Source organism: Osmia lignaria, chromosome 2 (assembly GCF_051020975.1).
Source record: "Osmia lignaria lignaria isolate PbOS001 chromosome 2, iyOsmLign1, whole genome shotgun sequence".
Lineage (NCBI taxonomy): Eukaryota > Metazoa > Arthropoda > Insecta > Hymenoptera > Megachilidae > Osmia > Osmia lignaria.
In genome coordinates this window covers 10879864-10906257 of record NC_135033.1, presented here as the reverse complement: position 1 = coordinate 10906257, position 26394 = coordinate 10879864, and the positions used below count along the sequence as shown (strand labels likewise).

At 43.9% G+C, this 26394-nt stretch overlaps 1 protein-coding gene across 3 annotated transcripts in view; it reads left to right on the top strand.

Annotated features, from left to right (window-relative positions):
• The window catches only part of pum (pumilio), a 63124-nt gene that overhangs the window by 29361 nt on the left and 7369 nt on the right, over positions 1 to 26394 (top strand). For 2 of the 3 annotated variants that reach the window (XM_034333849.2, XM_034333851.2), the window contains 8 exons: positions 22447 to 22833; positions 23104 to 23344; positions 24181 to 24348; positions 24648 to 24767; positions 24877 to 25171; positions 25262 to 25502; positions 25732 to 26122; positions 26207 to 26375. In XM_034333849.2, the coding sequence (XP_034189740.1) occupies positions 22447 to 22833; positions 23104 to 23344; positions 24181 to 24348; positions 24648 to 24767; positions 24877 to 25171; positions 25262 to 25502; positions 25732 to 26122; positions 26207 to 26375 (2012 nt within the window). The remainder of the gene's footprint in view (positions 1 to 22446; positions 22834 to 23103; positions 23345 to 24180; positions 24349 to 24647; positions 24768 to 24876; positions 25172 to 25261; positions 25503 to 25731; positions 26123 to 26206; positions 26376 to 26394) is intronic. The other variant, XM_034333850.2, reaches the window with a different exon arrangement.

Below are 26394 nucleotides of genomic sequence, written 5' to 3'. Positions count from 1 at the left end.
TTGAATCACACCCTAGCGAAATGGTTAATAGAGACAATTCAATCGCCTACTAAAACCCACACCGATGCTGCTTCCCATAGAATCCTCTTGAACAATAAAATATTGCAAGAGAAACACTCCTGATTCACCTTTGCATCCCCTAACGAAAGTAGATCATACGATGCTCGAGCTATTTCAATTTTTCGACGCGCAAACACGGTTCGTAGCTGCGAAAGAGTTAACGAAGAAATCGGAATGGTACGATCCGTGTTTGCCGAGTAACGAGCCCGAGAAAGCGTTTCCCCTCTCGAAGAGGCAACGCGGAGCGATTAATCGATCGCTTGGATTCTCGATCTATCGAGTGTGCCACGCGACAGACAAAGTCGTAGGGATGTATATAAGGGGTTTGAAAAAATCGGCGGCAAACGGTATCTCGCTGCGAAATCGGTGGAGGCTCGCGGCTTTGTCGTGTGCTCGTGGAAAAGAGGTGGCCACAAGAAGAGTAAAGGGGGGGTGGAAAGGAGTCTCTGAGGGCTGTATTCTCGGTGGGTCTTGCCGGCACGAGCGGAACGAACGTTGTCTGCCTATTCGAACGACGAAGAACGATGCTGAAGTAGCGAGCAGCGAGGGTGAAGAGAGGGAAGGAACAGGAAGAAGGAGAGAAAGAATGGAAAGAATGAGAGGGAATGAGAGAGGTGAAATATAGAGGAAGGGAGAGGGAGAGGGTGGGAAAATGTAAAGAAGAGAGAAAGGTGCAGAGGAGGGAGAAATAGAGAGAGAGAGAGAGTAGGAGAGCGAGAGAGAAAGAGAGGGTTGTACGCGTCACACCGGCCGCGCGTCGCGTCGCGTCGCGTCGCGTCGCGTCGCGTCACTCAAAGCTCCGGCCATGGGAGCGAGGAGGCTCGAGAGGAGGCAGTCAGTTCTCAACTGCCTTTCTATGCGGCAACCGTTGCGAGCGCGGCTTAAGCCCGGATCACGCTGGACTTAACGGCTCGCTAACGGAGAACCGGCCTCTAGTCCGAACGAGAAACATTCCCGTTCTTCTCCGTTCAAGGAACACGCATTACACATTGGCAATAAGAAAAAGGAAAAAAAAGAAAAAAAAGAAATGTGTGTCCAAGTCGCGCGTGTTCGTTGACAGAAACACTATCATCCCTACCTCGAAAGTGTGCCCGACTGGTCTTCCGTGTTTAAGTCCTTCAAAGAAACCGTGTGCCTTCTCGTGGGAGAGTTCTTTTCTCTGAAAGTTTTTCTCCAGACGTAGTGCGGTGTCGTTCAACGCAGTGTGCAATCCGGGAGTGTGTGCAAGGAAAATATAACAGGGAACACCACGTGGTCCCGCGTGTTTATCGTGAAATATTCGTTCGACGTTGACGAAAAGTATGTCCGTACTGGTACAACGTGCAATCCCGTCGATTCTTCGTTCGTTGATCGAACTAGGTGACATTCAGAACCATGAGATTCGAGTGTAGCTACTGTTGAATATAACTCGAGGATACTGAGGAGATAGCTGACGGTTCCTATATCGTGTATATGTGTGTTTCTATATTATATCGTAGCCAGAGTATACGTGAAAAGGATTCTAGTGGACATAGGATAATAAATGCTAGGCATCTCGCGAACTCCTGTCCGTTGTTGGTTGAACGGGAAGGATTAGGGGATAAGAAGAAGAGGAGGAGGGAATCTCAGCAGCGGGCCTGGAAATATGGTGGTGCTCGAACTGGAGACCGTATATGCCCAGGCTGCTCCCCATACGAAATTGCTGAACAAGCGTTTCGTCGGGGCACACCACTGGCTGGGCCCCTTAAAGGAGGCCCTGGTCGCCCGACTCGCGGCTGACAAGGTACGGACATCATCCACTGTGCGTTTTAACCCCCCCACTCGATCTACTTCCAAGGCCGATGTGCGGCCCAAACGAATTCTATATTCGACATCGTGTTAGAATTTAAGAAAATTTTCAACTCCGATTACCACAGTCGACAGACGTATCACCGTTATTACAGTACGAGTACTTGTCGATTGAGTAACGAAAGGGTTAATTGTACAATGAACACTAGCGTGCGATCCCGTTACGATGTCACAATTGATAAAACGGTATCGCAATAATCGCGCGTCACTCGCTAAATCGTCCGATTATCGTGCGATGATACGGAATCGTAACGAATCAGACATCGTTATATTCGCAACGTTTATTTATTACGAGTCACGTTCAATTGTTTATCGAAGAAATACGAGATAATCGCGTTCGTTGACGTGTACGGGTGACCGATGGGAAATGGCGATGAGAAAAGTCATCTGTTCTGCAACGGTCCTAAATCCTTGAGTAGAATGATCTATGCGGGGGTGGGTTTACGGTAGCCACGGTCGCATTTATCCAGATACCTGCTCCGAACGACGCACCGATGATATTTATAAGCGTTAGGATTCCTGGACGATGCACTCATCAGTTGGCATCAGACAAAAACGTTCATTGAAGATTCTCGCGGAACTTTGTCGAGCCATCAGAATGTTATTTATATGTTTGCGTTTGGATCGCGAACGTATCCTTTTCTACTGGCTTTGCGCGGTTCGATGATGTTAAATAGGAAAAGAAAATGAGGGTAAAATAGGGTCTAAATATAATTTTCTAAACCTCTCGGTTCGTTAGTCCGGAGGCTAATAATGACCTTTTCACGACGTATATGTACCTCATTGGCGGAGAACCGGTTAACACAATGAATCGAGGCATTCTTTACGCCCCGTAGGTTTTCATTGAGATTAGAATGTGGTGGGAAACGTTGAAAGCAGCCGTATATCGTTTTCTTTAATCAACACCCACCGTACGTGTGTTAATCTCGATTGATTTTCTTCTCCGCGGGACCTAATAAAACGAAAGAGAGAAGGATCGTTACGTCCACTTTCCGAACGGTTTAACTCGACGGTGGCTATTGCTATACGTTACACGCTATTTTCATGAAACACCCAATAGAAAGTTACGCTATTTAAGCGTTAAAGTTTTCCCGTTAAATAGGGCCGTAAGCGTGTGTGTGTGTGTGTGTGTGTGTGTGTGTATGGTGGTTCCGCGTATACCAACTGTATATTAGGTCAGGAACGTGCATATGCGCATACGGACCCCCTACTCTCTAGACACAGCCGAGCAGATATAATCGAGTAACCTGCTTTAACCTCGAGTAACACGCGTCCTGATTTAAGAACCACCGCATCTCCGATAAACAGACGGGAATATATTCCATCCTGTGGTTATCATTCTTCGTATAAATAAACGAGAGTTCCGTTATCGATGTTAGACAAAAAGAGAACGAAACGAGGATGCTCGTGTTTCTCGATAAATTCCACCCTTTTTTTTTTTTTTTTTCTCATCTTACGCCTGGGTTCTACATCACTGTATACCGTATTCGGACCGTAATTTGGCCCAGTTGACAGAATTACCCTTTATGTTAATTACGAGGCTATCGATTTATTCGAAACCGGTAGACAAATAATAAAAAAATTGGCCCCCCCCCGAATGGTTTAATTGATGGCCGCTAATTAAGACTGCTACCGGATGAACTAAGAACCTTGAAAGCGTGTATTATTAATTGCCGCATTTATAAAGCCTCGCCACCAGCGAATCGAATTAATGCCCGAGAAACTCATTGGTAGTGCTTCTAGGCACGAAACGCGATCCACAAAAATTGCACGCGAAAATTTCGCGCTTCGTACAATACGTAACCGGATTTCTGCTTCGTAAGACTTTTTAACGACGTCCTTGCCGGTTTGGAACACGAAGAAAACGAAAAAAAAAAGAGAGAGAGAGAGAGAGAGAGAGAGAGAGAGAGAGAGAGAGAAAATGAACAACCTGGGCTCGTTTACACGAAGGATCTACAGGCGATTAGTATTCCACGGAGTCGCTTCGTGATCGACTAAAATTTGAAGCTCGTGCTTGGGCGTGGATTAGAGTTTGTAAAAGTGACAAAAGAGGAGAAAGAAGCATTCGTTGTACGATCAACGGTAGAATACTAACAAATAGATACAGTTTCTGTACTAGTTCTCTTTTTTCCTCTGTTAATTATCGAACGTTTCACAGTCTTCCCCTTTGAATCGTTTCTCGTTCCATTCTTTCCCAAGGGTGAATTAAGAAACCGCGTCTGTGGCGACATCTGAGAAGCAATTTTCCCTCGGGAAAATTCTCGTCGACGAGGAAAATACGACGAGAGGGTGTCCTGTGTTAACGGTAATCGGAACGCGAAGAGTATTTTTCAGCGCGAAGAAACGTGTCGCTGAACATCGACTGATTTGCGGTCGAATCTTCTCTTCTTTCATTCGTTGGGTTACGCAGCATAGAAAACAACGTGTTTTACCTGTACCTAACGAGAAAGAAATTCTAACCATTCGTTATATCAAAGTAGCAACCCTTCGAAAATTCGATATTAATTAAAGTTAGAGTAGGTATTTAATTAGCAACCGGGATGCTAAATTACTATCAGTCCTTAATAGGATAGAAATTTTCCCGGGTAGCCTGAAAACAAGTAATAAACGAATTAGTAATCAACTTTTAGCGACCATTATAGAGCCTCGACGTCGTAGTGAAAGGGTTGAAACAGATGCGGCCCGATTGCGCTTGAATAGCTGCATCGCTTTCTCCGTTCGTTGCATGAAATTCGTACTTGTGCTTTCTAAATGACTGTATTAAAGACAGTACTCGAATGACTGGTCGCTTTCGAACTATAGGCGAAATCTTTCGAAACGGAAGTGGGCAAGGATCGATAACGTACCGGTGATTAGATAGCCCGTGTCCTGTGTCGGATCCACTCGAGCACGAGTTTTGCAACTCGATAATTTTCGTATCGTTCCGGGATATTAGCTTTGATTATGCAATTTCTTTGACAACCCCTCGACGCGCGGCTTCTTATCGTTCCCTCCTTTACGATTGGCATTTTGACAAATCCCACCTCGTGCACGCGTATCGTGCCAGAATTGCACCGAGTGTCTTTGATAACCCTTCGTACCGGGGTGAAAGCACACGCGATATGCTAATGTTGTTCCTCCATACTTTCGACATGCGGCTGGTACTCTCGAACGTGTCCTGACAATGAAATTACACTCGAAATTAACTAATCACTCGTTCTTCCCTCTATTTCTTTTATTTTATACTCGACCGTTTCTAATTGAATATCTGCTTAATTCTTAAGCGTCCACAGCAATATCCGTTTGTACGTTCACGAGTTGAGATCCCTTTTCGAGTTTACGGCGAGGTCAGGCGGAGAGTTTGAAAATTACACCCTTAGTGGGAATGTCTGTAGATTGTTGCCTGTAAATTTCGTTCCCAACATTGGGGAGGGATGATTCTCGAGTGTATACACTAAGAACTGCTTACACGAGTAGGGATCTTTGTGAATGCTCTGTGGAGAAGTTAGGTGAAGATTTTGGAGATTATACTATTAATGGTAGTAGCTGGCTTCGTTTCAAATATTTGGCGAAGACAATGCGAAAGGGGGTTAGAATAACTATTGTATAATTAGAAATTTTTCCTCCCTTTGTGTATCTTTCCAATATTCGTTCGAATATTCTATGAGAAACAAAAGAAATCTTGCGAAGCTGGTAGAACGTATTCATGGCGTACCGCAATTTGAATTCGCAAGGGACGAAAATCACGATCGTGTAATAGTTTAGCATAACTGCAGGTTTAACACGTTTCTACTATCCGCCAACAGTGTGTTCTCCCTTTTCACCTTTTCACCCGTGGTCTTCGTCTATGGAAATTTAATTATCACACCGGCTGGCTCTTTCTCTCGGCGATGCACACGATAATGATTTTCCTCTACGCCTTTCATAATCATTCTCTCAGCCTGCTGTCTCCTAGGAGAAGCGAACGGAAGGAAAGAAAATTATTGTCGTTGTCACGAAATAGACTGCTTCGCTTCTTTTTGTACGCTTGTCCACGATTGCTCGTCTACCGAGTTGCCTCGAGTAGACGAAATATGAAACCTACTTCGTTCTTGGCTTCTTTCGTCCCTGAAAATCTAATTATTGCCCCACCTTGAACGCGACTAGCCGTGCTTTAGCTAGCACGCCAAGCATTTCTAGATCCTAATCTGTACAGAAGAACCTGCGTAGAACAGGGTGGATATCTGAATCGTTAACATCTAGAAGTAGAGTTTCGGATAAGAATTATCACAAACAACCGGCCATTAAACGATGACAATTTTTTATTTAGCTAATGAATCGGTGGCGTGTAAATGAAGATAATGTTTTTATTAAAAAGTATACACGTTCCAGGGAACGCGTCTTCGATTCACCGGTTTCGAAATCCGATTTAAAGTTTCGCGGGATTGAAGTTAGCGCATGCTAACGCGGCTAGAAAACAAATGAACCGGGTGAAATTAAATTAACACCCCATCCCTCCACGCGTGTGCGCGCGTTCATTCGTTGGCCTCACGCTCGATTTACGTTTACCCCATTGTACGGAAAAGTTATATTCTTTCTAACTGGTCCCCGAGTTGCGTCTACTACCGGTGGACGATGATCCTTCCGCCTCTTTTCATCTTTCTTCGAAGCTGGAAAATTTAATTATCGCAGAGACCGAGCACGACCATTTTCACGCACGGTGACGCGGCTCGATACGAAATTTTTATCATTTATCATCGTACTTTGATGCGATGAAAATTACTTTGCGGCGTATTTTGCCTCGTTAATTCTTCGTTTTAATTACTAAACAACATCTTGCGGTATCTTCAAAGTATCGCGCGATAAAAGGTTATTCTACCATTACGATTTACTTGGAACCATGAAACCCTTCTAGCTCTACTTGTACCGACGGTGTACGTGCTCCGTGTAAGGGTTTCCTAGTGAAAGGATTAAAAGGCAATCGAATTCCTCGAATCTATCAAAGTCTATGGTGTTTAACGGCGTCAATGGGGTATGCTGGAAAGCAGTAGGTTCACCGCTTGCTTTCGTCGTCTTTCAAAGCTCTCTTCTTCGACCGGCGGGTACCATTTTGCTTCGGTAGTTAGTCTAACCACGAGCCACGATTCTCGATGGAATGCTAAGAACACAGCGGAGGGCTTCTCGAGCCCCTTTTCCACCTCCCTTCCGCCCTCCTTCGATACCGTTGCTATTGCATAAACCGCTTGCTTTGCTTCTTGCCTCGGACACCCGGAACTCCGAGCAGTTCTCAAGACAAGCCTTTCAGTTCCCGCCTATGCCAGAGTAAAAACAATATCTCGATGTAAATCTCGATTAATATTAACATCACCCTCGATTGCAAAATTTCACAATCTTTGCTTTTAAAATTGCGACAGATTTACGACCTTACGAAATAATCGTCGATCTCGACGCGTTCAACTAATTGCCCACGGTTAATTATTTTCTATCTTCGTAAGAAAAGAAAAAATTTCTTCGTTTCGTTAGAAAGTTTACGGAAATTCCGTTTGAATCGACAGACGATCCGAATCGGTGGAAGCGAGGCGAACCGCATTTTCTCGTAGCTCACCGGTTAAGTCGCATCGAGGCATCCACCTTTTCAAGCTTTATCCGGTTGACGAGGAGGTGCAACTCGTGGTGCATTCAGTAAAACGACCTTTCCTTTTGCAAACGAGAGGAAGGTCTATTTATACGCGTGGCGCAGGATTTACGCGGCGACTGCCAATGTCAACATGTTCGATTGGCCGCGTGAAACGTGGCACTTTCAACGCGTGAAAATCTGGCTTCCGTGTGTGATTTCAAAGTTTCACCCTCGCTTCACCCTGCTGATGCAGAGTACATCGCTGCCGGCTACTAGTGCCGTAAGAAATGACCTTAAAAAGAAGAAGAAAAAAAAAAAGTGTTACAAACGTGCCCTTTTTACCACGCTTCTTTTCCATAAATCGATAGGCTCGTATGGAATATCACTGGACTTGATCTAAAATAATTCGCTCGTGGAGGTGGCTTGAAAATGAATAATTCTGTAAAGTCACAACGCGGAACTTTCGTAAGTAAGGGAGAAATTCAGCTGCAAAGTTTCCATCTACCATTAACTAATAAAGTTTGTTAGCGTGTTTGCAAACTAGTTATTTCTTTTTTTTTTTTTTTTTTTGTTTTTTTTTTAATACTGAAAAGAGGTCGGAGCTCACGGTATCTCGTTAGTTGCATTTTCCTGCGGAACGGTAGCATCTCATAGATGCATATCTAGCGATTTCTATGGTGCATTGTGTCCGCATCGACTAGTCAGAAAAGCAGCTGTGTCACCCACGCGGTTACACGGCAGCTTTTCAACGCGCGTTTCCCGCCTTCTTATCTCGGCAAGGCTTTGCTTTTCCCCGCGAAAATGTGTTTCCACTTGCTCCACGATCGATCGATCCTCCTTTCTCGACCGTTCCTCCCGCTATTTTATCGGCCCCCCGGACTACTATCGCTCGAAGAATGTTTTAAACATCGAACGAGCCCGCGTTGCTCGTTGAATCTCGAGCGTATTCAACGATCGATGCCGAGCTATCGCTATAAAAGGAAAAGTATTCGAACGATTCTAGAGCTCGATAAGTCGGTCGAACTTCCGATCGGTTTCTTCCTCTTCGATTCGACGACGTTTCGTTCGCGTCTTTACTCGCCGAAGAAAATATGAAACGAGCCGATGAAAGAGGATTATTTCCATCAAGCGGGTCGGGAAAGTGAAATAACCAGAGAAAGAGAGGACGCGTGTTTCCACGGCTGGTTGTTTTATTATTCATACGACAGATTTGCCGTGAATTTCAAGGCTGCACTTTCAGCCGTTCTATCGTATCGTAGAATTTTATATCAACGTACACGGTGTTTCCGAAATAAGTTTACATCGGGGAAGGGTTAGTAATTTTTGTTACGTCGTTTCTGTAACACCCTGTATAAACTGGTACTGTTTCTCGGATTCATGGTACGGTGAAATCTACGTGGTTCGACGTGGCAGTCTCTTTTCATAGCGGTCGCGTTGAAAGTATGGACAGAGAGAAACGTGGAACGTACGTGAAGCGTCGTGCAAATAGCTCGACGATGAGCCGCCGCCAGAAAAATGGGACTTTTATTCAGAGAATTTTCAAGTAAACCGCGACGATGAACTCTCCGACCGAGTACTCGTACGCTAATTAACATTATTTCCTTTAGCTCTGCCTCTTCGCGAATTGAAGGAAACCGCGTTGTTTTTATTTGACAGAGAAGCACCAGGTAAACGGACAGAAATGTGTAACTTTTACTCGCGCTGATTGTTAAACCAACTTCTCGAAAAGACAGAGTCGTGTAACGTGTCTTGTTCTTCGTTCTCTTTTAAAACGGTCTTTTCCTATTTAAACTATTCGAGTCGCGTTTTAAACATTTCATAAAACATTAAAAACAGAGAAGAATATTTAGACGTTTTCATTCCAGTAGATCCTGAATAAAATAAAATATCCTGTGTCTGACTAGAAACGAGCGTTTCTACTGTTACCGGTCACCTTAAAGATTTTACTCTTCCGCTAATAACTACGCTAGTGTCCCCTAGAATTTCTATTTAACGCGTAGAAATGGTATAAAATATGAGAGCGTGAATCGATTTGCTCGTAAAATACTGGTTTGAACGACGATGCTACCGTTTCTCATCGCAAGAACCTTGGTGTTTAGATCGCGTGTAAATGATTGCCGGTTATCAAGCAACGTGATTATAAATTATGATTAATTAGGAGATAAAGCTGACAGTTATTTTTTTTTTTTTTTTTTTCCTTTTCTAGCGGCGCGTCGTTTAGGGACGTGATAATAATTCACGTAGCGTGCCCCTGTGGCGCGTCACTTCCTTCCATCTTGCGCGTTGAATATTACCTCTTACCTTACGTACGTCTCACGTAGGGAATGTAATAATTACCAGGTCGTCTCTTATTACCATGGAGGTCTCGCATTACCGCTGAGTAGACGGCCACGATGAGATAGCGCTTCGCGTTTCTGCTCTCACGTTGACTTCTTCTACTTCTTCTTCTTCTTCTTCCTATCACGAGGAAGAGAGAGAGAGATATATATATACAGGAACCATCGTCATCCGAGAATGAACTGTGCAAATTTTTCGGAATTCGCAACGCTATAAAGGCTGGAACCGCTGCTGTCATCGACCTAAAGATAACGGTACTGAGATAAAACTGTAGTTTGACATGTATTTCAACTTCTACCTTTCCATTCTTCGTTTACTTAACAGTATTTTCCATTTCCATGCGATAGTTGTATTAAAAAATATATGAAATTTTCTTGTACCGGAGATCCATTGGACCCTTAACGAGGCTGGTCGAGGTCGTGTAATCGAATATCGTAGAGGGAGATTTTTAGCGTGCGATCGCGGTTGAAATTCAATTCGGGATTACTCGGAATCTCGAATGGGTTCGTTGGATGGGAACGGGATTAAATTCTGAATTGACTTATCCAATTATGCTATATCTTTTAAACAATTACATCAGCGGTTCTCAGCGTTTCTCGGTTAACCGCTTATATTGTGTTACGCGTTTAATAAATAAAATGTTGATTAATTACAGCAGCGTATAATTTCCTAACGAGTTCTATCGTCAGTAGAAACGGATCTCTTCTGCTCGATGTTTAGTAGGACTCGATTATTCTTATCGCGACGAATTTCCGCTGCTGGCCTTTTTTTCACTCCGGAAGCCGCCTCTTCCGTCCTCTCTTCTCTCTCCTTCTCTCTTGTCCGCTGTGTTTGGAAGAAAATCATGCATAGACGGTTCAGGCTAAATACATTTCACGCTGGCACGATTAATAATCGTTACTGCTCGCTAGCCTAACGCTTTATCGATGAAGATAAATACGAAATCGAGAGATGAATACAAAATGCTCGGTAAATTTTAACTAGAGCAAATAGTTCTATCTAGAACAGGACAGAGATGGTATTTCAGAAGGTAAAGGAGCCGCCAAACATATTTGATCATTGACCCCTAAAAATTTGCTAATTCTCTTATCGACCCCTTCGATGATCCCTGCTCTAAACCATCGCGATTTTTTCAAGCAACGAGTCCATCGTCACCCGATATCTCGGTGTATCGTCTCTTAAACTAAACAGTCATGAATCATTAAGTATCGTGACCGAGAATGACACTGTTGAACCTGTGACATTGACGTGTCTGATCAAGGTTCTCGGTGATGCGCGAATTGCAGACTACACGTGAAATTTGATCGTTTTCCTTGCAAAGCTCGCACGCGTTTCGCTCACCTCGCTGTTCGCACGATGATAGGTATTACGTGAGCTCTTGCGAAGCCGGTTTTCGTTTATTCAATCTACAATCAACAGTGTAACGTGATTAATATACTCTCGACTGTCAGTCGATTCAGAACGGTCAGGGTCCATATTTCGTGTTTCACGCGTTGGCCCATTTATCAGGGAACGTTAATCTTAAAATTCCAGCATCTCTTTCGGTTCCCCGTGAATTCGACAACGGCTGGCGCGGATTTCTTTCCTAGCCCGGGCTCTATTAACGCTCGACAGAGGAATTCCATTGGAAACTTGTTCGACGAAAGTTTATAAGCAGAGTTGTCGAAGCGACGGATAGAAAAAGAGATACATAAGTTCGCCTTGAGATCGAGGTAATAAGGCGAAAGGTTCTTTCGTAAAAGGAAAGAAAATTAAATTTCTATCTCTCCGAATGGTATATTGACTCGTCCCGCGTTAGGAATATTGATGAGATTTTGGGAGCCGGTGTTACGTAATCGTTTGAGCAACGGATTGGTTAAATAAACCTAGAGAATCGCGAGCCAGCTTGATTTCACGAGTCGATTACCCCAGTCTACTACCTCGGCTACTCTTCCTTTCCTGCCTTTCTTTCGTTTATTTTTATTTCCACGATGCCCTGCTGTTATGAAAATAATTCTTACCGGCTTTGGTAGGTGGGTTATGAGAAGAGAAGAAAGAGAACCGGGTCTCCGAACGAGAGGAAAGAGTCAACTTAACGGTCAAGCAACAGTTTATAACCGCGGAAGTACCGTTGTCTCGAAGCGTTTTCGAGCCGTTCGTTCGTCGAAACACAATTTCCTCGTCGCTTCCTTTCCCGTTCTCCGCTTTTATCTACCGCATGATTATACTCGTTTTTCCTTCCACCACTGACGGTATCATAAATTCTAGAAAACAGCGGAATCATCGAAAACCGCGATTGTTCGTTGAGTTTCATCCATCGGTACGCGACGTTAGCGTGAAAATGTTAAAATTTTATTCCCATCGCGTTTGTCGTCTAGAAAAACTCGCAGAAGTCGATGGTGAAAGATAACATCCGGGGAACTCGTTAACTCGACCAAAACGGTAATCGATGGTTCTGTAATCGTACAAGCGAATCGGTTCTGAACGGAAGCTAGACGTATGGGAACGGTCGGGTGTTCGTATGATGGAGGGAAAAAGAAAAAAAAAATAAATAAGCGACAAATAGACACGTGGAAGAACCGTTAATGTAGAGGAAGATGGGGTGGAAGAAGAGAGATAGTCGAGGCTAGGCGGTGTGGAGGGAGGTTTTGATTTTAATACACCCCCAGGGAGATAGGGGTTCTGGATGTGACCTTTATGAAATGCTACAACCTTTGTGAGCCCTGATTGCACTTCTTCGTGTAGACTAACGCCTACACAGTTACGTCGTTCGTCTACATAGAAATCTGTATGAAAGCAAACGTATAGAAACACAAAGCTCACCTAGACACTGTCTTACGATCGTCTGGCTTTACGCGAGCCATTGTTTTTCAAACATATACTCCACCGGTATCGTGCTCTACGACAGAAGCACAAGGCCTGGTGAACATTCCTCTCGGTGGAAATGTATTTTCTTTGCCGAATACTTGAAAGTGTAGCCAATTTGATAGGAAAACGTAAAAAAAGTGATTGCATTCAGATTATATCCTGAAGATAAATTGAGTGTACACAGTAGGATCGACGATATCTCTTCGAGTGTATCTAAGAAACGTAATCGTGCATCGGCAAATATTGATACGTCGCGTCGGTTGCATCGACTCGGATGAAATATATTTCTCCGCTCTTTTTCAATCCATTCGCCGGCTTATCCGATCATCGTTGACCATTATCTGATAAATCGGCTATCGCGAAGGCGACTTTGTTGCGACCTTCCAGTTGGAAAATTCATAACGTATGCGCCACGTGTATATGCAGATGACACGTGTGCGTATAACTCGCGCTTGAACAGCGCAGAAGGTCGATCACAATTGCGGTACGACAAAGTGGCGAAACGAAGGCAAATATTCCGTCTGGTATACGATAACGGTCTAATAAAATCGGCGACGCCGCAATGAGAGACCTACCTCCCTCGCCTCCTAACGTTCCCGTTCCCGACGCCCACGCCGATTTCTCTTCCCTTAATAAACCTAATTGGCTTGCTTACCTCTTTCCTATACCGCTTCGTTTCCTTTGGCAAATGTTCTCGACAAACTCGTCCTGTCTATGAAAAGGGGTAGATGTAATTCATTTACAATTGTTAGATGAATGAAAGGGAAAAAGTCGATTGACACAGCGTGGACGGAGGACTTTGCGTAATTAGCTGTGAAATATTTTCGGCACTTGTACGCTTTCTTTAGCGCGTCGATGCTTTAATCCTTTTCGATTTTATAAATCTACTTTGCACCGCGACAGGCGTATACGGGGCTCTTGGGGAAAAAAAATATGTCTCCTAAATATAAACGCGCCGAGTATGGTTGAAATGATTTGTAAAACTTTTCGAACACTCAAGGTAGAAGCAGGTGCTCGATTTGCATGAAGGGTACTCTTTCTCGATCGAGTGCAGAAATCTTAGAGGGACCACTGGCGACAGAGATTTGAATAGAAATGGCAACGAAGAGCTGTCGAAGCTTTTTCCATGCGAAAAGTTGGAATATCCGATATATCGAACGTTTCGATTCGCCCATTTCAGCGTTGAACGTCACTTAACCGTTAACAAGTACTTTAAAGTAGCACACCGTTCTGCTGCTGGTTTTAAGCGGACTACGTTTCTGGTTGTTTGTAAATAATTCAACTATTTTCTAATAGAAAATTATTCTGCTCTTCATAATCGAGTTTCCCAACAGCGACACGCTTTCTTGTACCCTTTCGTACTGAACTTTTTCTAATTATTCCCAAGAATTCCAATATTTTTGGCGCTCTGTTTTGTTGAATGATCGTTGGGTAGTGGAACTTCCGTCGACACGCTTTCACCAGCGATCTTTCACGGATTCGATTTTTATCCGATCGCTGATCCGATGAAATGAAATACTTAGCTGATTGCACGGAATTCGGGGATTGATGGATGGATTTTTATTCAAACGCTGTGTCTAGGATCAGCCGTGTCAGTCGTTTGATAAAAATTAGTAAATTATAGCGTTAACGAGACTCGCGTGTCAGAGGTCGATCCGTGTTTCAGTGTGACGCATAACGGGTGTCGCGTGAAGAAAAAAGAACACGTGAGGAAGGTGGGGCTGGTTAACGGTCCATTAGACTGCCGCACCCTTAAAGGCCATCCAATAATAAAATCCGCGTCATTTGGCTAAAAGCTACCACGAACCATGGTATCTGGTATCAAGGTGTGGCTTCAACCCTTATCACGCGAGTTTACTTTCCTATCTCCCTCTCTCACTTCCTTCCTGTCCACATTTCACCCTTCCCCAACCCCTTCCATGGCATTAAAACTTGCAATTCTTTGTTCGACAAACAGAAGTAAATTACGAAATTTCGATAGAAAATAGAAAAGTTAAGGGATGTTTGTGCTTTCCATTACGAATACACAATTATTCAATAGGTCCGTTCGCGAGACCTCGATATTTGAATATTGCGCGGTTGTCTTAAGAGACCGGAAACAAAAAATTCGTCGACAGCTCGGTGTCGCAACAATATTTAAAATGGCGGCAGAGCGAAAATGTAGCAATCCAGTTTTATTTCAACCCTCGGACACAAAGGGTTGCCCGTCATCTACGAAATGAAACTTGCGTATCGTACGACGTGGTGAGTTTATTTTAATTGAATTTCGCAAGTAGGCTAACGCCTATAACGGGAAAAGCGGTTCGTGCGAGCGCGGACCACGGATAGAGGCTGTTACAATGGCCATTGTTTCGACAGTCAGACTCTCCGCGTCTATGAAGTAGCTTGGCTCGATATAATTGTGAATCCGTTCCACATGCATGTTTCTTTTTTTTTTTTCTTCTTCTTTTTTCTTTTTTTCGTAACATAGATAGTCCCACGAACGAGACGCGTGTACGTCTCGTTAATGAATCGTTGCTCCGCCTGGGATTCGCGAAGTCTCTTTCAGCTTAACGGTACAACAAAGTGACGTATCGATGTGTACAGAGTCGAGATTCGACGAGGAATTAGCCTCATCCTGCATCGTTCGATGCTGTACCATCAGAATTTTTCAGAGGTACCTAAATTTAACTACGAATTTAAAAGGAGAAAGACAGTTGAATGCAAACAAATGAACGGATTACCTCGTTATAAATCGTTCAGCTCTAACCGTAGACGATCACCTGCACCGTTTCCCTTCAGAAATTCAATGAGGGATAATCCTCGAGCGTATAGAAAGAACTTGGAACGAGCGTACGTTCACTGCCTACATGGAACCGTAAGTTCACAGGTGGTATATCCTTGCCAGATCATTTTTTTTTTTTTCTTTCCATTTCTTATCGCTTCGGTGGGTGACAGGAAGAACATCAAGTTCTCTCGAATGATTCGAAGGCTGTGGAACGGTACACAAAGGACGAGGAGGAGGAGGAGGAACAGAGACTTGGGTCAATTCGATCGATTCCCAGTGTCTGGAGAACCGGTTTCTACCAATGGAACATTAACACCAGCGGTTCTCCACGATCGAACCATCGGACGGTTTCGATCCCGTGATTTATACACGGGAAGCCGCGAAAAGAATGGATTCCGCTCGCTTAGAAAGTTAGCGTCGCGTTATCTGGAGCAAACGATACCTCCTCGTCACGTAACATTTTCGCGTTACACTTTTTTCCTCCCCCCTCTACTGTTTTTCATCCAATGTTTATAGACAAAGTAGATACTTCTTATCTGTTACCGAATAATTAGACTGTGAATGCGAGCTCTTAGAAAACTCGAAGCAGTTCCTTCTAGGAACTCTAAATAATTCCGAGCAATCGGTATCAGATATCGTGTTCGTTTTATACACCAATTACAATGCAAACATTTGTCCAACATTCGTAGAATACCTATTCATAACGCTTCGTTCGAATCGAATCGTATTGCACGCCATATGATCGTTTCTCCCAGATTAATTAATTATTCTCCCAGTTAGTCGTACGATAGAGAAACACAGACGTAGAGAATCGTGTCTGCACGCGATTTCACGTCGCGGAACGAACGTAAACGCGTGTTACGGTCAATGAGAACCGGACTGGAATACTGGCCAAGTTCGTGACTCGGTCAAATCTGCATGGAAAAGAGACCAGTTTTCTCGGTACTTTTGCCGATCAATTCGGACCTTGATGGCGAACCGTATCGCATCGAAATACACATAGCTGAAAGAGGCAACCAGTAATTTCAGGAAGCGATCGACGCCTGGAAATCGTCGTTGCAATCGGACACCCTCTCGACCCTTGACCTCTTTTTTTCCTCGAAATGAATCCCTGAATTTCGATCCTCCCCGCGTTCTGTCACGAATCCTCTTCGCGTGTATATAGTATATAGGCGAACACCGCCCCCGGGGTACGAATAATTCCTTCGACTTTCTTGTTTTTTTTTTTTTGCATACTTTCTTAATTGTTCCTCGATTGCTCTCGAACCAGTTCTCGAATCCCGACGAGGTAGAAAAAGGGATCATTCTTTCTCATTGTTCAGCTGGAAAATTACAAAAAAATAATACGATATAACAATCCGCGTCGTTCTTTGTCCGACTATACGTTGATATTTCCACTGGAACGATCGAAGGTAAGGCATTAATTGTTTCGAATCGTTCAATTATATTAGTGTCATTGATCACCGTTAATCTCCACCGACGCGGTATTAAAACAGAATTAAAGAGATCGTAAACCATAATGGGAAACGATCGATCATGATACTCGGAATAGATATGCGCAAGTAGTCCTATTGAAAATCGTTCGATTTAATTAACGTGTTGCATAGATGGGAACCGGTTGAAAAACCCGATTCAAGTAATTAATAGCGCGTGATATAATTGGAGTGTTTTTCAAACTTGATCGAGAGGTTTCAGACTGGAAAATCGTGCAGGAAATCGCGATGTTTTTTTTCTCTTTCTTTTCAATAGAGGATGAAGGCAGAAACGTAATACGAGCCTCGAAGACACCCTGTATATTCCGTACACGCAGTCAGGTGAGCTAACGGTGCTCCGAAGCGGTTAAGTAACGGGCTTCTCCGCTATTTGCCCGTATACTCTTTTTATTTCACGGAAACGAGGACCCGGGTTACATGAATATTCCGGTTCATCCTCGATACGCTTCATTTTCTATTTTCCACTTTCCAGTTTCTATGCCACGATTGTTTCTTCTTTTCCCTCCTACCCGTTTCCGGGCTTATCGCTCGAAGAATCGTCGATTTATAAACGTCGAGCCTCCGCTTATCGTGATTTCCGTCGGCGAAGTTCGGATTCGACCGGTGACGCGTATAAATTTTCGTTAATATCAGTGCTTCCCCCCCCCCCCTCTCGATTAAGGAAGACGCGAAAGGGGTTAAATTTCCCACGGTTCGATAGCGGTCGGAAGGGGGTGGCGAGGCTTGCGGTGAAACGTTTCGCTCAAGGTTGATATTCAAATTCGCGGCAATCAAAGCGAATTAATGGCGTTGTTCGCGGCGAAACGTTAATAAATTTTACGGGAAATTCGTCTTGGCCGAGGTGTGCGCGTTATTCGAGCCTCGCTGCACCGCGCTGAAACCGACTTTGCCCGCTTAGAATCAATAATAACGCTCTCCTAGGAGATATGGTAATGTGCAGGCCGAAATCTAGATTCGCTTCAATTCAGCCTGGCGGAAAGTTTTACCGGCCAGTTTCAGCGTTCATTACCGCTCACAGATGCACGAATGTTTCCAGCTTCTGGCTCCACACGTGCACACGTGCCCGCACGCTCGTATCGAAAAGTTTCTCCAGCACGATTGTAAGCCGTTGCCGTTTGCAACCACGTTAGGATAGTAACGGGAAGAATTACGGATGCAGCGGGACAGGCTGTTTTTGGAACGATTAATTAAATCTTAACAGCAAGTGAGAAAACGAAAGATACACAGAGGCAAAGTTTAATACTCCCGAGCTGTCCGAACGACGTAATTCTCGAGACACGCGTGACATTACAAGGCCAACATCGTCGTGCCTTGCCTCGATACTTGCAACCCATTTTCAAGTTAGCTTCGTGACGTCAGCATCGATCGTGCATTCGAAAGACGCGTGAATCTTTAGAGATGAAACTAGCAATTATTCAGAGTACGATCGTTTCGTTTTCCAATTGAACCCTTTCCGCTTGTGCAACCTTGCAAAATCGATCGTGTCAACGGAAAGTAACCCTCGCGGGGTATTCAACGATCTAGAACAGAACTGGTGGCTAATTGAAATTACATGTTCCGTAGAAATAAGCATACGAGCAACGAAAAGAGTGGAAAAAGAAATTGAACCGACAAAAAGGTTTCCACAAGCAGCCAAGGTTAATGGCTATGTCCATTAATTAATACTCTGCCAACGATATTTAGACGAGCAAAGTCATCCAACGATTTAAAGTAATTGCGGGCCTCGTATGTATACGACCTCTTGTTCCAGATAACTATCTATCGACACGTTTCGTAGCAGCGAATCGCGGTTCGCAGCATCAGATTACAGGAATAAATGTGTCAAACGTTTGCGTTTGTTCCGGTCAAACCGTAACGCGCATAGAGAATTGAATGTTTGGCGGTGGTGTAGTGTCAGCGAAACTAAAATGCGTTATCGAGAGACACGGCCGCGATACATTGGTACACGTATAGATATCCATGCCGTTATCAAAGTTTCTCGCGATCGTGACAATGGGAAACGATAAAACGCTGCTGGCGGATGCATGCTCCGATTCGAGACCCGTGTTTGATGTCTGCATTACAATCGATCTTTCGCGGCGTTTACGCGGAACCGAGGGAACGCTATTAACGACAAAAGTTTATCGCGAAATGTACGAAACCGTTTCCCTTCTCGAAAGTGCGAGCTTCGTCGATCGTACTAGCGGTAGAAGAAAAAAAAAAAAAAAAAAAAAAAACAGCCATGTTCCTAAAAGACTACGGCACTTCGTCTGCCTTCTTTCGTTTATCCTCGATCTGACAATTGCAACTGCGACCATAAAATAGAAAGTTGCTCGACGATATTGCTTAACGCTGGGAACACATTGGAGCAGGGAATTGTAGGACAGGTCGCGTTAAATTGAAGTATCGTATTAAAAAATTCATTTTTAATCTCGTTAAAAGTCTACATTACCCTGTGCCTGACTACGTACGGTTATTTCTACTGCGGCGATCAACGCGTGTTACAATGTGTCTTACCAGCTACATCATTTTTCACTGCGGCTGCGTGAATCGGTATTTCTACTACTCGTGTTTTCGTCGCGACCGACGTAAACGGTCGAAATTTCGACGCGATCGAAAGGATCGATGGTTCGTAGTAGCCGCAAGAAAGGCGAAACGGGGTGCCGCGTAGTAAATGTTAAAGTAACCATTCGTGGCACGCCGTTTTGAAAGTCAAACGAGCACTCTCGAAAGTTCGTTGAACCTGTTCCACGGTAAACCCGTTTTCACGACCGCTTTGCGAAGGATTTAGTAACGAATACCTCTTGCTTAATGCTTCTTATATCATTGATTACGCGGTGGACCGCTTTGCGCGTTGGTAATCGAACTTCGGTCTTTACGCCAATTTCACCGCACACGTTCATCGTAATTAACGATCCATTTTCCAGGACTCGTACATACGCGGCAATCGGCTACGAACTGTTGAACGAGTCGCATCGAAAAAGTCAAGACTGTTAATCGAATAATTAGATACTCGTAGAAAATTGAAACGAGGCAGTCCGCGTGGGTGGTTCGCGTAAAATCGAACGCCGCGAGCGATTAAGGACGCGTGTGTAACGATTCGACGAGGGGTTTTCGACAAATCTGGCAACGATTGTCACGGTCGACTCAACGGCAGATATTTCCTCTTCAACTCGAGTGTTGTAGTGCGAGGAATCGATAGGCTGGTATTGTAGCACCGCGAATCTGTAAGCCGGCGGCGGAAACCTTACGTATTCAACAGTGAGTCACGGTGCTGCTTTCCACGAACGTTATCCCGACGCGAGGCGACGCGACGGCCGTCCCTCTTTTCTCACCTACCACAATGTTCCCGGTTTGCATTGTTATCCACCCTTGCCAAAATCAAATGCTCCCTGCCTCCGTCTCTCTTCTTTTTTTCACTCTGTCTCCTTTCTATGTTCCCTCGCTTTTCAACCCCATTTTTTTTTTTTTTTTTTTTTTTTTTTTCTTTCTCTACCCTTTTCAAACGCAATCACCGTGATTTCCATTTAGCCGTTCGCTTCAGCTCTTCCTGTTCGAGGCCACTAATGACTTCTGCGGTAATGGTGGCTGCTGCTGCAACTCCATTCAAAACTGTGCCGTGAATTGAGTGGCCTCTCAAACCGTTCTTTTCTCGCTTTCCTGCTTCCTGCGTGACACAAGCCGACCCGTTTCCACCACACCGACCCAATGATCCCCTTTGTGTTTTGTCAAGCTGTTGTTAATCGAGCCGTTAGCTTGGTACGATGAAAACGTTCCCCTCGTTAAGTAATTGAAACCTAATCGTTCGACGTGATTCAATGATAAAATGATATAATCATAGCGGCGAGTGGTGCATTTCGAGATACGTCCGTACGGAGGTGTTCGTGGGTCAACCAGTGATAAGATAGCGGTGTTGCATTAATCATCTCATAGACGCGTAATAAATACGCGAGCGTAATCTGGCACTCGTCGTTCGACGAGATAATACGTCGCCTCTGCGGACAAAGCGTTTCTAAGCTTGGCATATCTTTCAATCATACTGAATTAACCCTCTATCGCAATCAGTTCCCAATTGGGAAATTAAAAATATTTCTTTTTAAATGATCGATATTTGCCAGATTCTTGTTGGTTTTCCTTGCAAAGGAGGTTGGGAAAAAGGGGCCCAGCTGAAAGGTTCGCGCATGGAATATAATAACGAAACGTAACCGTGGCCTTGGTTGATGCTCGAGCCACTTCCGGAAGAGGTTAATACCCGAAACGCATCGCTGCTTCGAGAGGGCTAGAGCGTGTCGTGAATGGTTCAAGTTTCTACGCTCTCGCGAAGCCAACAACCTGTCCAGACAATGCCTATTTATTTACCAGATCGTTGTCTTCGTTAAAGGTCCGGAGAGATAATTTTTATGGTCAGAGTTAATGATGGTAGGAAGGAAAAAAGTCGTAGGTGGTCCCCCTTCGGTAACGAGCAACACGGTAATTGCCTATCCAAAGGTAAACGTACCTCTTCCTTGACGAATTAACCGTCGAAAGGCAATTCATTTGTAACTCTGTCTGACAATTAGCGCGTCGGTGTCGTCGTTGTCTTTTGAAATATTTCTTTACCGAATGAACGTGAATTTACTAAAATGTCAAAGTAATCGAGTAATGTCGGATGATATTGAGACGAGCGGGTAAGCAACCGCCTGTCGTGATTCGAGGCAAAGGAAGAAGCGAACGAAGAGAAAGACAAAACCGGGCCAGACTTGGCCCTCTCTCCTGTTTGATGCTTGTCCCGCCACGGTCAAACCGTACCACGTTTGTCGGTCAATTAGAGTCCAGAACAAGTACCGGTGTAACATAGAGGCGAACGGTTGTCGGTGAACGTCCGCAGGGGGTCGTCGACCCAAGCCAAGCCAGGCCATGCCAGGCCTTAGTCGTCAATTTTAATGCTGCTTTTACACCGTTCCATTCTACCAACCTCTATACTCTCGCTTCCACCTTTTTCTCTTTTTTCTTTCTCACGTGGTTTCGATCCTCAAACCTGGCCCGGATTAATTTTCATCTACCTTTATAAAGTGTCTTTCGTCTTTTAGACTCGATGTTTTATTCGCTGTTGTATCTCGTCACGAAGGATGAATTCGACGAATGCGCTGGATCAGTCGCGCTCTATTTCGACGTTTTAATCTCTGTCGAAGAGATTGGAATTCTGCCCAGTTTCCTAGGTAAATGGTCGAACATTGTTGAATAAATTGAGACGATGGATGGCGACTGGACGTTATTTGTAATCTTTCGCACGTTTGTATTATGTCGAAAATTTGAAAACGACAGTGTCCCTCTAGAAATTGTCGCAGAACTGTATTCTAGCTCTTTCAGAATTATGTTTGATCCTCTTTGTCTGTATTGGGTCAGGTGGATCGAATATCTCTGGCGATAATAAAAAATAAAGAAAAACGAGAAGTTAAAATTACTCGGGTCTCTGGCGCGGTGAGCGTTGGGTGTCTAGAATGATTTCAGCAAAAAATTCACACGCAACCTAGAAGAATGCAACGTGTAAATTAAACGTTTCTATCCTTGTCCGTTTGCAGCAACTGTTTCGTAGTCAGCCGCAAGGTGCGACGCCACAGCAACTACAGTTGCTACAACAACAGCAGCAGCAACAGCAACAACAATACTTGGCCGCATCGCAGGCTCAACAGCAACAGCAGCAGCAACAGCAACAAAACTTTCCCACGGCACCTTATACCGTGATCAGCGGGCAAGAACCATACGTCGGTGCATTGATAGCTGGAGCACCACCTCCAGTGGTACCACAGTATTATGGAGTCGCGCCATGGGTTTATCCAGCCGGATTGTTGCCCCAAGCACCACCTCAGGCTGCGGCTCCACCGCCACCCAGGCGACCACTGACACCATCCTCGGCTGCAGCGGCGGCAGCCGCCGCCCAAGACACTGCAAATAATTTGGCACAGACGGTAAGCAGCTAATTAGTCTGTTTCCCGAATCCCCGCGCAAGACATCGACGTCGTTTTCAGCGCACGTGTTTCGAAATAAATTCTATTGTCGAGAGATACGGTTTTAGCCGACAGGGATGAGCTAGTAATCGCTTCGATTCGCTTGAAATTTATAGAATGAACTCGTTCCATTCGGAGCCTACTTTGTATCTTGAGTTCAGCTTCAGATAGGAAGATGTTAATACTTCTATTATATATTGTTTTGAAATAATAAAAAAATATTTTTTGTAGGTTCAAGGCCAATATCAGGTGATACCAGCGTATTACGATCAAAATGGTTCCATAGTGATGGGAGGGGTGCGTGGTCTGAGCTCCGCAGCAACCCCCATGAGATTAGTCAGTCCAGCGCCAGTTTTGGTAAACAGAGCTCCGTCACAACCACCACCGGGACCACCAGCTCCTCCACCACCGAGTCTTTATTCACAGCCGACACCGACGTCCCATAGTAATGCGACACCCGGCGAATGTTTGGGTAAGATTCAATTAGAATAATGGACATTGTAATTAAATATTCAAACTTGCTCGTCACCATTGTAGATATGTGTTATTTATTTTCTGATGAAACGTGCGCGAAAGTATTCGAACAGCTTTATGTTTACAGCTAAAAATTTTCATGTATAAAATGCGTGGATAAAATAACTCTGTATGTATTTAATGTATAAAAAGAATTCAATTACATTCACAAATCCATTCCCATAGAAAATATTATAATTTAAATGCATGTGATTCAATTCCAATTGTATTTATACATAGTATCTTGTAAAAATATTCATCACCATCAATACTTTGACGAGATCCTCATTCTCTAATGACAAATTCTCAAACTGTAATTATCGCCTAATACGATAAACAGAAATCCAAGCAAAAAGGCGATGTCGTAAAAACTTAATAATCATCAAAGTGTTAACCGCGAACATACCGCTGTTCAAATACTCTGCATTCCTTGTGTACATTTATACAGTACATGCATGGCATACACATATGTCAACAATACTTTGAAAAGTGGCTACAATTAACGTCGTAAAATAACTTGTCTGTACATACTTTGTTTATATTTTACACATCGCGTATTAACCACTGGTGACTAAATATAAATTCATATTCAATAGAGAAATCAATGTGTATCGATAAAAGGAGATAAGCGTTGCGTGTTGTGTATGTGTTGTTACCATTACCATTACTATTATTATTGTTTGTGAAACACGTGGTTGTTACTACAGCTTTTATAGACGGTGTAAGGTTGGTAAGGTACGGCTAATTAATTGAATAACTAAGAGCGTGTGTGGGTCGCGGGCTTTTGTGGTGCAGGTCTTGCGGCGTGCAGTGCTGCAGCAGTGGTAGCTGCACAAGCTCAAGCGGTCGCGGTGCAGCAGGCTCAGCAACAAGGATCAGGACTAGCCGCGGGTTTAGCGGCTCTAGGATACGGAGGCTCTCCTCTGGGAGCACTGGGATCACCTGCTCAGCTTCAGAGCACAGGTACCACTTTCCCTAACCAACGAACAGAGAATTTTTCAAACGACTTTCTCTACTCTTTTCAATTATTTCAGGCGTTGGTGGTGTCCTCGATTCTTTTGTACATAACTACTGAGAATATACATACACATATATATATATATATACATATACATATTTGCATGTTTTGTGAGCGTATCATTTGTCTTTTTACTCACCCATGTTGAATGTATTATCCTTTCTAGCTTTATCGCTTTATCTTGAAATCACAGATCGGTTATAGGATATCCGTTCTTTAACTTTGTCTTGCTTTCTGTTCACAGGTCTTGGTCTTGGAGCTTCGTCGACTGCCCGAAGAGACTCGTTTGATAGAAACACCTCGGCTTTCAGTCCCAGTTTGGAATACAGCCGGGCTAAGTGGCCTCAAAGTTACGGAGCTCTTGGTAGGAATCTTTAAACGATAGTATTGTACCGTTTCTTTGTACAGTGCAATGTTTTCATGTAAAATCACGTTGTTCTACATTAAGTATGTTTGCATGATCTCGTTTACAGGGACGGTAACGGCATCACCGAGCCCATTAGGATTATCCTTAACACCACCTCCAACTTTGGGAGGGTCTTTAGGCGGATTGGTCGGCGGGGCTAGTCGCGTGTCTGCTGCTCCTGGCGCCGAAGCCAAATTCCGTGCCAGCGCAGTTCCAGCTCTAACAGCTAATGGAGTTTTTGGCTCTAGTAGTTCTCTTTTCCCTAACCTGGTAGGCAAACCTGGCCGCGGTGGTACAACTAGCATCGGCGACAAAAATGCCGGAGGACGATCGCGTTTATTGGAAGATTTCAGAAATAACCGGTACGCGATTTCTCGGTCAACGAGACGTACGCATCTGATCGTGTTCGCGCGCGTTGCTTGAATTACGAGCTTCTTTCTCGTATGTTTCAGATTCCCGAGTCTTCAGCTACGCGATTTGACCAATCACATAGTCGAGTTCAGCCAAGATCAGCATGGCTCTCGTTTCATTCAGCAGAAATTAGAACGTGCCTCAGCCAGCGAGAAGCAACTCGTGTTTCAAGAGATTCTCACATCTGCTTATTCATTGATGACAGACGTATTTGGGAATTACGTTATTCAAAAATTCTTCGAGTTTGGCACACCGGAACAAAAGTCTACTCTGGCTCAAAAAGTAATTCTAAATATTTCTTTCTGTCGATAGATAGCATGAAAGGCTTCGGTGGCGTAACTTGTGTACTTTAGGAAAGTTGCCAAATCTTTGAACTGCGATGATGATTAATTTTGCGTGTCAGCTGAATTTATTCGTTGTGATCGAAAAACAATATTCTACCTGATCGGGCAAATTAAATTCATTTCGATAGGTTCTTTTGATTTTACTATATTATCAAACATTGTATTAGGTGCGAGGACACGTACTGCCTTTGGCACTGCAGATGTACGGCTGTAGAGTGATTCAGAAGGCTCTCGAATCGATCGGACCTGAACAGCAACAAGAGATTGTACGAGAACTGGATGGGCACGTTTTGAAATGCGTTAAAGATCAGAATGGTAATCACGTCGTGCAAAAATGCATCGAGTGTGTTGAACCACGAGCATTGCAATTCGTAATCGGAGCATTCGCTGGACAAGTTTACTCGTTGAGCACTCATCCTTACGGTTGTAGAGTGATCCAACGTATTTTAGAACATTGCACTCCTGAACAAACTCAGGGCATCCTTCAGGAGCTACATGCTGCCACTGATCAACTCATTCAGGATCAGTATGGCAATTACGTTATCCAGCATGTACTTGGTGAGTAATAATTTGCTTGAAAATCTACTTCTTCAACGTTCATTTTCTTCTATTCTTACACGACTGGTTCGATTTGTTACAAAGAACACGGAAAACCGGAGGACAAGACACAATTAATCAGCAGCGTTAGGGGTAAAGTACTTACACTTTCTCAACACAAATTCGCAAGCAATGTTGTTGAAAAATGTGTAACTCATGCTACGAGACAAGAACGTGCTGTACTCATTGAAGAAGTATGCGGCTTTAACGATAAGTAAGTTCGCTTTTAAATT